Genomic DNA, 12,500 nt, shown 5'->3' with positions numbered 1-12,500 from the left:
ACACACACACACACACACACACACACACACACACACACACACACACACACACACACACACACACACACACACACACGTTTCTTTCACCCTGAATGCCCCTGTTACCTAGCAGTAAATAGGTACCTGGGAGTTAGTCAGCTTGTCACGGGCTGCTTCCTGGGGTATGTGTGTGTGTGTGTGTGTGGTGTGGAAAAAAAGTAGTAAGTAAACAGTTGATTGACAAGTTGAGAGGCGGGCCGAAAGAGCAAAGCTCAACCCCCGCAAACACAACTAGATGAATACAACTAGGTGAATACACAGCCCATAGATGGAGTGCAAATCTTCTAGTAATGGGAGACTACAATCATAGACCGAAGAAGAGGAGAAGATTAGACATGGAGAGCAAAGCTCATAGAAGTGGAAGAGAGGAATTTCCTAGTACAACATGTCGGGGAGGGGAGGGAGGGAACAATTAGGAGAAAACGCAAATCCATTGCGTCTATATAGCACTTGGAAGAGGTCAGGATAAGGAATTGGGATGAGCCGGGTGGAAAGGAATGGTGTCCAACCACTTGGACGGTCGGGGATTGAACGCCGCCCTGCATGAAGCGAGACCGTCGTTCTACCGTCCAGTCCAAGTGGTATCAGGGAGGAAACAAGGAGAAGAGGAGCTAACCAACTCGGCTAAACCTGGTCTTGACTTGATCCTGAAATGACAATGGGCGCCAGTGGATCACAGTGTTTTAGTAAGTAGGGGAAGGTGTCGGGCAAGCATACAGGAGCGGAGGAATACCAGGAGGTCACAGTATTCCTGGGATACAACACAGCCCGTCCTCCAGTTCTGATAGTACTTATAGTAACGATGAGGGGCCAGCCGGTCGGCCGAGCGGACAGCACACTGGACTTGTGATCCTGTGGTCCCGGGTTCAATCCCGGGCGCCGGCGAGAAACAATGGGCAGAGTTTCTTTCACCCTATGCCCCTGTTACCTAGCAGTAAAATAGGTACCTGGGTGTTAGTCAGCTGTCACGGGCTGCTTCCTGGGGGTGGAGGCTTGGTCGAGGACCGGGCCGCGGGGACACTAAAAAAAGCCCCGAAATCATCTCAAGATAACCTCAAGATAACAGTCTCTATCAGGAAAAAGCACCAAGCTATTACGACTATATAGCACTGGGAAGGGGTCAGGATAAGGATTTGGGATGGGACGGGGGGGGGGGGGGGGAAGGGAATGGTGCCCAACCACTTGGACGGTCGGGAATTGATCTCTGTCACTAGGGAGAGTGGCAGAGAAATAATACGAAAATGACGTAGCATTCAAAGCTAAGTCACCATCCTAAATGTAGCCAGAGTTTCATCAGTAGCAACATGACTGTTCGGAAGGCGGGGCTGGGAGCTTAACTCGACCCTGCAAACACAACTAGTGCACACATATAATGGGCAGAGTTTCTTTCACCCTGATGTTCCTGTTCACCTAGCAGTAAATAGGTACCTAGGCGTTATAGACAGCTGCTACGGGTTGCTTCCTCTGTGTGTGTGTGTGTGTGTGTGTGTGTGTGTGTGTGTGTGTGTGTGTGTGTGTGTGTGTGTGTGTGTGTGTGTGTGTGTGTATAAGAGAAATATATATATTGTACACATAATAGAGGACAAATAAGTGGGTTAAAAAGGCGGGACCCAAGAGCTAATAGCTCGAATCAGCAAATAGAAACAGTAAATACAAATAGTAAACACTCACGCAGACAAAAGATAAACTTTTCCCATAGGGATATAATTGTGACACTGTCCGCTGGTTGGTCACGACCCCGGCGCCTTATAACACATTTAAGGCGGCAAGGGTTGGCGAGAGCCCCAGACACACCACTTAAGGAGATTGAAAGCGTCGACGAACTCAACCAGAGCTTCTTGTGTTACTCGTAGGAGCCTAGACAAAAGAAAAGCTGGGGCTCGGGACCTGTGAGAGAGAGAGAGAGAGAGAGAGAGAGAGAGAGAGAGAGAGAGAGAGAGAGAGAGAGAGAGAGAGAGAGAGAGAGAGAGAGAGAGAGAGAGAGAGAGAGAGAGAGAGAGAGAGAATGCTTCGTGACGAAGCTCTAAGTCTTGGGTTCAAATACCGGCTGTTGAAGAAACAAATTAGTATTGTTTCATTCACCTCATGTCTCTGATCACCTAGGAGTAAATAGATATTTAGGAATTAGACAGTTTCTTGTAGGGAGGGAGGGGGGGAGGGAGGGGTCTGCATTCTAGGGATGGTCAGTAGACGGCCTGCTCTCTCTCTCTCTCTCTCTCTCTCTCTCTCTCTCTCTCTCTCTCTCTCTCTCTCTCTCTCTCTCTCTCTCTCTCTCTCTCTCTCTCTCTCTCTCACACACACACACACACACACACACAGTTACGAGGACAGGCTGCGTGAAATGCACCTCACGACACTGGAAGACAGGAGAGTAAGGGGAGACATGATCACGACCTTCAAAATTCTCGGAGGAATTGACAGGGTAGATAAAGATAAACTGTTTAGCGCGGGTGGTAAACGAACGAGGGGACACAGGTGAAAACTGAGTACCTAAAATGAGCCACAGAGACGCTAGAAAGAATTTTTTCAGTATCAGAGTAGTTAACAGGTGGAATGCATTAGGCAGTGATGTGGTGGAGGCTGACTCCAAACACAGTTTCAAATGTAGATATGATAGAGCCCAATAGGCTCAGGAACCTGTACACCTGTTGATTGACAGTTGAGAGGCGGGACCAAAGAGCCAGAGATCAACCCCTCGCAAGCACAACTAGGTGAGTACACACACACCGTGACAAAAATTCGGGGAGGATTCACCCAGCAGAAAATTGGGGGTCTGGAGTTCAACCTTATATATATATATATATATATATATATATATATATATATATATATATATATATATATATATATATATATATATATATATATATATATATATATATATATATATATAGCCGTTCTTGAAGAACACATGGGTAAAGAATACAGTAATTCCGTCATGTCATTAAAACTTCAATGAAATGATAAATGAGTAAACAAATGAATATCAATGTTGAATTTAGGACTCTTCATATCATAAACTCCCAAATGAATCAAAGAGATGCATATATGAATGGTGTGTGATGATTGATGAGAGAGGGAGAGAACGGGAAGCTGACCCGAGGGGAGAGAGGGGTGTAATGCATATGCGACGGGGCCCGGGAGCTAGAGCCTCATCCTCGCAAACATAAATAAATAGATTTATATAGAAGATACCTCTTGAGACATCTACCCCCATTCACTGAACGGGTCAAAAGGCTCTTGCTCCTGTGGCGATATCCAAGGCGCTGGATATGTCATGTTGGGGGACACGGTGAGGATGGAGATCTAGCTCCCGGGCTCCGCCTCATATGCATTAATGGACCGGCGTGTGTGTGGAGCAAGCTCTCTCCCCCCCAGCTTATGGAGTCAGCCTCCTCTCCCACACGTGCGCTCTTCTCAATATTCACGCTTGCGGCATTCTTTCATGCATCTCTTTGATTCATTTGTCACTTGTGTCCCCTCGTGCTGGTGTGTGTGTGTGTGTGTGTGTGTGTGTGTATACTCACCTAGTTGTGCTTGCGGGGGTTAAGCTCTGGCTCTTTGGTCCCGCCTCTCAACCGTCAATCAACAGGTTTAGAGGTTCCTGAGCCTATTGGGCTTATCATATCTACACTTGAAACTGTGGTGTGTGTGTGTGTGTGTGTGTGTGTGTGTGTGTGTGTGTGTGTGTGTGTGTGTGTGTGTGTGTGTGTGTGTGTGTGTGTGTGTGTGTGTGTGTGCGTGTGTGTGTGCTCACCTACTAGCGCCTGTATTGATCGGGTTAACTCTTGGGCCCTGCCTCTCTCCACTGGTCTCTCCCCAGAGACCAGTGGCGCCCTCTGGTCCCAACCGTCCCTATCAGCCTCACAACACATTAACAACCGTCAGTGTGTTGTGGTGGAAGAAGCTGAATCAAACCTTTGGTCACTCAGACACCCAAGCTTGACTCATATGTATCACCCTGGCCAAGTTAGATTTATTATCTGCGTTACTGGGTCATGCAGCTCTCTGTTTATGCTAACTTGAAGTCATCTCTCTGTTTATGCTAACTTGAAGTCATCTCTCTGTCTATACTAACTTGAAGTCATCTCTCTGTCTATACTAACTTGAAGTCATCTCTCTGTCTATGCTAACTTGAAGTCACCTCTCTGTCAATACTTAGTCACATGTCCATCTACCCACACTCATTACCACCCTGTATTACCGAAGTTGACTACCATCATTCTATTTTTCTATAAAACCTGCATTTTAATATACAAATCCAGAGACACGTTGTTCCTTTTTGTCCGTCGCTTAATTTGGGACTCATTTGAAATGAGCTTTTGTACTTGCTGTAAAACATAATTTCCATTTAGTCTTTTATATCAAGGATGCTTTTGGTAATTTAAAGCAAGTCTTAGATTTGTATATATTTCCAAAGATCGGAAGTAACTGCAAAGGGCCTATTGGCTCATATTAGTTGATGCTTGACGTGACACTTGAACGCGTTTCGTAATAACTTATTACATTTTCAAAGACTTTAGTCCAAAGATCATAAACTCTTGTATGTAAGATGCACTTACGCCTTCATTCTGGCTTATATCAACGTCTTACGTAATATATAGTTGATAATGAGTCTAAGCTTATTTTTAATGTGGTAAGATATGATGGTATTGCATGTTTGAGAGGCCAGAACTCTTGTACTGGTCGGTATTGCGACGACTCGCTCCTTGCTGGGTCATTGTTCGATCCCCGATGGTGCAAGTGGATAGGCACCGTTCCTTTACCCGCTTTCTCGTATCCCAGCTCCTTATCCTCATGTCCCAGCTCCTTATCCTCATATCCCAGCTCCTTATCCTCACATCCCAGCTCCTTATCCTCACATCCCAACTCCTTATCCTCACTATCCCAACTCTTTATCCTCATATCCCAGCTCCTTATCCTCTATATCGCAGCTAAATGCTATACAGATAGTAATTAGGCAGGATCCACATCGAGAGGGAATGTTTTAACCTAATTTTAACTCGAATTGTTTTAGTCCCCCCCAAAAGGTTACACATAATTTTCCCATTTTCTTTTCGAGTAGGGTCTAAAACCTGAAAAACGTTTGCATCCTTTTACGTCACTATTAGTCTTTAATAATATATCTAAACTAATAAAAATATGAAATAAAATGTTGTTTTAGTGCACGACGTCATTATGGCATTAGTTTTCATACCGGCAGAGGTTGTAGATATAGTTTAGAGGGGGGCTGATAATTTTCGTGGTGATTTGGGCGCGTCGCGGGGCAAGTCTCTCAACACTGAATCAATATCAGAGTTCTGAAAAGCTCTTGTGGAGTGTGAACGGGCGCGCGTAGGATCGACCCGCCGTAGGCAGCCAGCGTCATAGCTGGAGTTTGCTCAGGGGCGTACAGCTTTAAGCTTGGGGGACAGGTGGGAGATGTGTGTGTGTGTGTGTGTGTGTGTGTGTGTGTGTGTGTGTGTGTGTGTGTGTGTGTGTGTGTGTGTGTGTGTGTGTGTGTGTGTGTGTGTGTGTGTGTTTTGCGCATCTGGAATACCCCTTCAAAAACACTTCCCTATCACAAGAAGTCAACTTAAGCCACTTCATAACACCTTGAGTGTTTGTCTTGAACACCTGTCAGAAGGAAGGAGTGCCAGGTTAATGGACAGTAAACGAGGCTCGGTACTTACGTTCTTAAGGACCATTAAGTGGTCGTAAAGGAAGGCGCACTCTGATTGGAAGAGGTCCCAGACCGCCTCCCGTCGCTTGGTCTCCGTCTTGTTGAGTGACGCGCGCACGTTTTCCCTTGCTATCTCCAGCGCTCTCTCCACGCCCGTCAACCCGCCGCCCATCTTGATGCTATTCCCGCCGCCCACGGGCGACTTGCTCAACGTCTTGACGGGCGTCGAGCGCTCGGCGTGAACTCTCTCGCTGAGTAAATTGAGTAGTCCGACGCGTCCGCGGTCAAGCGAGCGTTCACTCATCGTCCTCATGATGGTCATGGGATGCCGCTTCCTCGGTAACGGCGTCTCGCGGTCAAGGCACGACAGGGCCGACAGGCGGTCAAGTTTCTCGCGCCTGTCGACCGGGTCAAGTCGGGGTTCAGGCTTGGAAGGCGTGATCAGCAACGCCCGATCGTTAAGCGCCACCACAGGCGGACTAGGGATGCTGGACTCCTGCAGGAGAGGGGCGTCCTGAGACTCCGTCGGGGGCGGGGAGTCCGGACCTCCCTGGGGCCCGCCTTCCATAAAGGACACGAAGTCGGTCCAACACATCCCCTTGAACCTCGACAGCTGCTCGTCCTCGAACTCGCTGGGCTGGAGACAGCTGAGGACTTCCTCCAGTCCGCAGAGGGACTCGGACTTGGTGCGGCTCGACCGGTCAAACTGTGCCAAAGAGAAAAAGGTGAGAATTATAGTCCCAAGAGAAGGAAAAACGGTAACAAACAAAAAAAGTTGCGAAAACCTAGAAAAGATAAGAAAAGGAAAAGAATTAAGGAAAAAAAAAGACCACAAAAGCCAGAGAAGTAAACAAAACAAAGCTATTACGAAACAAAATTATACATGTTATATATTCACAAAACAAGATTATACATGTCATATATTCACGAAACAAAATTATACATGTCATATATTCACGAAACAAAATTATACATGTTATATATATTCACGAAACAAGATTATACATGCGATATATTCACGAAACAAAATTATACATGTTATATATATTCACGAAACAATATTATACTTGTTATATATATTCACCAAACAAGATTATACATGTTAATTATAAATTCACAAGTCTAAAAACCACAGTTGCCTACTAACAGTTAAATTAGTCATTAACATAACAAGAAAAGCATTAGCATTATTAAATCTATTTTGCAACAGTTAAACAAAATTAACCCCTCGTGCCTGAGGGCTGTTAAAACAGCTATATTATAAATATGGTAAGCCCCATTTTAGTTGGAAATAAAGTTAAATTTAATTAGATTTATTTCATACATTCAAAAAGTAGGTCAATTAGAGTGTAATGAATTAGATAAAGTAAGAAGTTTGGATAGTTTAATGTCTGGATTAATTACTGCTTGGATTAGTTACTGTTTGGATAGGTCACTGTTTGGATAGGTCACTGTTTGGATAGGTCACTGTTTGGATAGGTCACTGTTTGGATAGGTCACTGTTTGGATAGGTCACTGTTTGGATAGGTCACTGTTTGGATAGCTCACTGTTTGGATAGCTCACTGTTTGGATAGCTCACTGTTTGGATAGCTCACTGTTTGGATAGCTCACTGTTTGGATAGCTCACTGTTTGGATAGCTCACTGTTTGGATAGCTCACTGTTTGGATAGCTCACTGTTTGGATAGGTCACTGTTTGGATAGGTGAGGGAAGATAGTTTACATCAAAGCTAATCATTCTCAGTATAATTAAACCTTATTAGAAAAGAAAGAATTAAGTAATCAAATAATTTGTCAGGTCAAATGGCAGCATCTTGTTAAGGGTGTTCGCTATTCTATTCTATATTAATAGTTTGTCATTATATTTATAATTTCTATAATTGTCAGTCTTTATTCAACTGGTACACAGTAATATAAATTAACTGACAACAATGTCTTAATTAATTTGATTGTTAGAAACTATCAATGAAATACGCCACTGATGAAATGGTGTATTAATTCATTGTTGTTAGAAATATCAATGAAATACGCCACTGATGAAATGACGTATTAATTCATTGATTGTTAGAAATATCAATGAAATACGCCACTGATGAAATGGTGTATTAATTCATTGATGGTTAGAAATATCAATGAAATACGTCATTGATGAAATGGTGTATTAATTCATTGATTGTTAGAAATATCAATGAAATACGCCACTGATGAAATGGTGTATTAATTCATTGATGGTTAGAAATATCAATGAAATACGTCATTGATGAAATGACGTATTAATTCATTGATTGTTAGAAATATCAATGAAATACATCACTGATGAAATGACGTATTAATTCATGAATGACTGAAATAAACCATTGACATGCTGAGGCGAGGCAAGGACCCACCAAGTGGCCTCAGTAGCCAAGGTGATGCCACTATTGACGTCGAATCAACGTCGAGACGTTGATTCGACGTTACACAACCATGTGTACTCAGTGATGAATAGTGTTTCTGTACCCACCAACGCCACAAAGTTGAAGGGATACAACCAGCTCCTCAATACTACTCTCATCACCTCAGAAGAAAATGAGCTTTATATTTATAGCAGAAAAGAGGAGAAAAAAGCCGAGATGACGCTGGTGTTTGTTCTATGGTCAAGGGAGCCGGACGGCCGAGCGGACAGCACGCTGGACTTGTGATCCTGTGGTCCTGGGTTCGATCCCAGGCGCCAGCGAGAAACAATGGGCAGAGTTTCTTTCACCCTATGCCCCTGTTACCTAGCAGTAAAATAGGTACCTGGGTGTTAGTCAGCTGTCACGGGCTGCTTCCTGGGGTTGGAGGCCTGGTCGAGGACCGGGCCGCGGGGACACTAAAAAGCCCCGAAATCATCTCAAGATAACCTCAAGATAGCCAAGATGGTCGAATTGATGCTGCGTTCTAGGGATGAAGTGTCTTCCTCTCTCCTTCCCCAGCCACTCCAATCAGGGGTTATCTTGAGGTTATCTTGAGATGATTTTGGGGCTTTAGTGTCCCCGCGGCCCGGTCCTCGACCAGGCCTCCACCCCCAGGAAGCAGCCCGTGACAGCTGACTAACACCCAGGTACCTGACTAACACCCAGGGGTCAAGGGGGGTCACACATCCCTTGACCAAGACCCTTCTTCACCCGGGGTCAGTGTCCACTGCCACTAGTTCGCTCACCATAGACACTAATATGTTTTTTTTCATATTCTAAAAGCCGGAAATAAGCTACGCTGAGTCAAGGGTCTCTCTTTGATCTCACCCACATGAGACTGGTCAATGGTTAATGGTTAATGGTCATCTATTGAGTAAAGGTGTCCTGAGCAGTTGAGTTAGATGGGACACTTCTGGCCCCATCTAAACCAGTTCTTTATGATAGACAGTCCAGTCAACTTAAAAAATTAGCTTAACTTCTGTCTAACTTAAGATCTACCTTCAGTTCTAACTTGAAACCTACTTAACTTAAATTATAATTACATTGACATTTACTTTAAATGCTATTTTAAAAAACTGTGCAACTTCAATTCTTACTTAAAATGCTTTAAGTTAGGTTTCACAAAATTGTTTCACATTAATCTAGTGTAACTTAGATTCGACCTAGATTGAAGTTCGGCTGACTTGTGATGTCATTACAAGAGGCGAGCGAAACTTGGGCTGCTCTTGCCTGTAATTGGTCCGTTCACGCCTCGCCTCGCCCAATCAGGTACGCCGGAGTGTACGCCAGCCAATCACAGGCAGATATGGTGGGGGATTTGTTTGGGTAAGAGGTCTGGAAGGCAATCGCGTAGGGAAGGGAGTAGGTAAAGGGAAGGATATAAGGGGAGGGGAAAGGAGGGTGTAAAGGGTAAGGGGGTGGAAAGGAAGGAAGGAGGTAAGGGACAATAGAATGGAATGGGAGGAAGTAAGGGAAGGATGGGAAGGGGCTAATGGGTAAGGAAATGATAGGGAGGAGGGTAAGGGAAGATCGAGTGGGAAAGAGGGGGGATATGTAGGTGGGGAAGGGGGAGGATAACAGAAGGAGGTGGAGAGAAAGAGGCACCGTTAACGGGACGCACCAACAACGGAAAGCCCCATTAACGGAACGCTTCATCAACAGAACGCCCCATCAACGGAACGCCCCATCAACAGAACGCCCCATCAACGGAACGCCCCATCAACAGAACGCCCCATCAACGGAACGCCCCATCAACAGAACGCCCCATCAACAGAACGCCCCATCAACAGAACGCCCCATCAACAGAACGCCCCATCAACAGAACGCCCCATCAACAGAACACCTCATCAACGGAACGCCCCATATACAGAACACCTCATCAACGGAACGCCCCATATACAGAACGCAAGGGACCTTGGCTGGTAGATTAATGAGCATTTAACCATTGTTTATGAGGACGAGCTGATGTTTGACTATACAGAATAGCTCAGTCGATTAAGGCAGCGTCTGGGATGTTCTCGGACGTAGGTTCGAATCCTCGTCACGGCCCTTGTGGATTTGTTCATACAGAGTAGTTAGTTAATAGAGTGCTTGAAATTATGACTCAAAGACGTGGATCATTCACATCCAATCGTAGTGTAAATACACCTAATTCAATCTAATCAAACCACCCAATCTAACAAAAGTCAAAATATGCACAAAACCAATCAAATCACGCCATCTACGATATCACAGCCCAAAGTATACCAATCTTTAGTATTTTGTAGAATTAATTCACAATAACGTGAAAAAATACTATGACAAAGTCTATGGAGCAGAACACAGACTTGAACTTAATTAACTTAACATTTTAACTTAATTAGCCAATTAATATTTTAATTGCCATGTGTAATACATACTGTATGTATAAACAGGAGAGAGTAAGGGGCAGCTGTGAGGAGAAACACCACATATAACTACATGACAACTGGAAGGGATATGAGGACAAGATGTGTTGAAATATGAAGATTTAAAGAAGCACTGGAACCATAGGGGATCGAGCGCCGAACCTGCAAGGAACAAGACCGTCGCCACACCGTACAGTCCAAGTATAATTTCAGCCATTTACGATAAGCTATCTATCACGCTACACATACATGCTAATACATATGATAAATATGTATAAAACACATATTCCTAAAATTTATGTACTTTTATGTACAACATTCATATACATAAAGCATATGAATGCTTATTGATGATTTGTCTATATATATATATATATATATATATATATATATATATATATATATATATATATATATATATATATATATTTATATATATATATATATATATATATATATATATATATATATATATATATATATATATATATATATTTATATATATATATGATTACGACAGTGTCAGACCACATAGGAAGAATTGAAACAGGAATTTCCTTAAGTACTTCCGTATTTAATACATCTTCATTCTTTCTGAAGATGTATTATTAAATACGAAAGTACTTAATGAAATTCCTGTTTCAATTCTACCTCCAAGGTCTGACACTGTCGCATTTTTCATGTGTTAATTTTCGTGATTTACAAACGACATAATTATATGTAAGTATAAGATATATATATATTTACTTACAAGTCTTAACAAGGACCAGGTGTTCTTGCCCTTCCTGTTGCCCACAGTATCTGTAAAACAATCACACGCTATACATCAATTACAAGATTTCCGTACATAGGAAAGGGTCGAGAACGAAAACAATACACGAAACGTACATGTTACAAAACTCAGCTCAAAGGTGTCCACTACGGGCTCACCATAGCCCGTGCTACTTGGGACTTTTTGTTCCAGGTAGCGAATCTTAAACAATAAAAACAACAGCTCAAAGATAATGACTCAAATTTGGGTCTCACATATGTTAATTACTGTTAATTATTCTCGCATGCAAATGTTATATTCTTTTATGGGTTACGTTGGTATTTTCTAGTGTGCTTTATTTCTTTATTATTCTATATCATTCGTCTAGTGATATGAGGAAGTTAAATTGTATTGATTTAAAACTTAAAATCCATTGGTTTGAGAGAGAGAAATGGTTTGTTATTGAAAATCAGCTGTGTTGCTTGGTCTTAAATGTTTAGTTTCAGAATGTTTTGTAATCTAATTGTAATGTTTTAATGTAATTATGTAATTTTTGTAATTGTTTTATTCTGTTATATTGAGAATGTCTCTCTTGTATTGACAGCATTAATGAATGATCATACAACCAGTGTTCCTATCGTCATATACCTTTTGTGTATAGATTTTGTTTGGTTGCATTTGTTGTAATATATGATTAATATATGTTAGCACTCATAATATGTATACAGAGTTGAGTATCCAGCGTCTCTGTGTATATACATTGAGTTTACCTCAGTCCTGAAATATGTTGGGGACGAAAGTATACATGCTGGTTGGTCAGTAAGCAATTGTGATAATTACCTAACCTAATCAACCCTCCAGAGGTTGATTAGGTTAGGTTAGGTTAGCCCAATATATCCCCCAACTAAACCAATGTTTTTTTTTATTTTTTTATGACTAAATTATACTTCCTGCTTAGTCAATAAGCAATTATGAAAGTCTTCATATCCCCCCTCCCCCTCAGAGAGCATTATGTATGATAAACAATTTTGTATTTAAGATAATTTAAAACCTTTGTGTTCTGATAAATTATTATGAGCACCGGAGTTCATTCTCTACTCATCAGCTCCGACCAAAATATATCGACCTTATATTTAAGCTATTCTTGTTCAAGTTCAAGTTCAAGTATGTTTATTGAGATAAGCAATAAATACATCTCAAAGGGATAGAGTAGCTTAGGCTATTTCT

The 12,500-nt window shown here is 42.4% G+C and overlaps 1 protein-coding gene across 1 annotated transcript in view; it reads right to left on the bottom strand.

The window, feature by feature from the left end:
* LOC123768451 (uncharacterized) overlaps positions 1–12,500 on the bottom strand; it is a gene marked incomplete in the record, with an annotated part of 327,082 nt that overhangs the window by 29,730 nt on the left and 284,852 nt on the right. The window contains 2 exon segments of the mRNA XM_069336300.1: positions 5,712–6,407; positions 11,274–11,323. Coding sequence (XP_069192401.1) covers positions 5,712–6,407; positions 11,274–11,323 — 746 coding nt within the window.

Source organism: Procambarus clarkii, chromosome 35 (genome assembly GCF_040958095.1).
Source record: "Procambarus clarkii isolate CNS0578487 chromosome 35, FALCON_Pclarkii_2.0, whole genome shotgun sequence".
Classification (NCBI taxonomy): Eukaryota; Metazoa; Arthropoda; class Malacostraca; order Decapoda; family Cambaridae; genus Procambarus; species Procambarus clarkii.
This window is presented reverse-complemented; position numbering and strand designations above follow the sequence as displayed.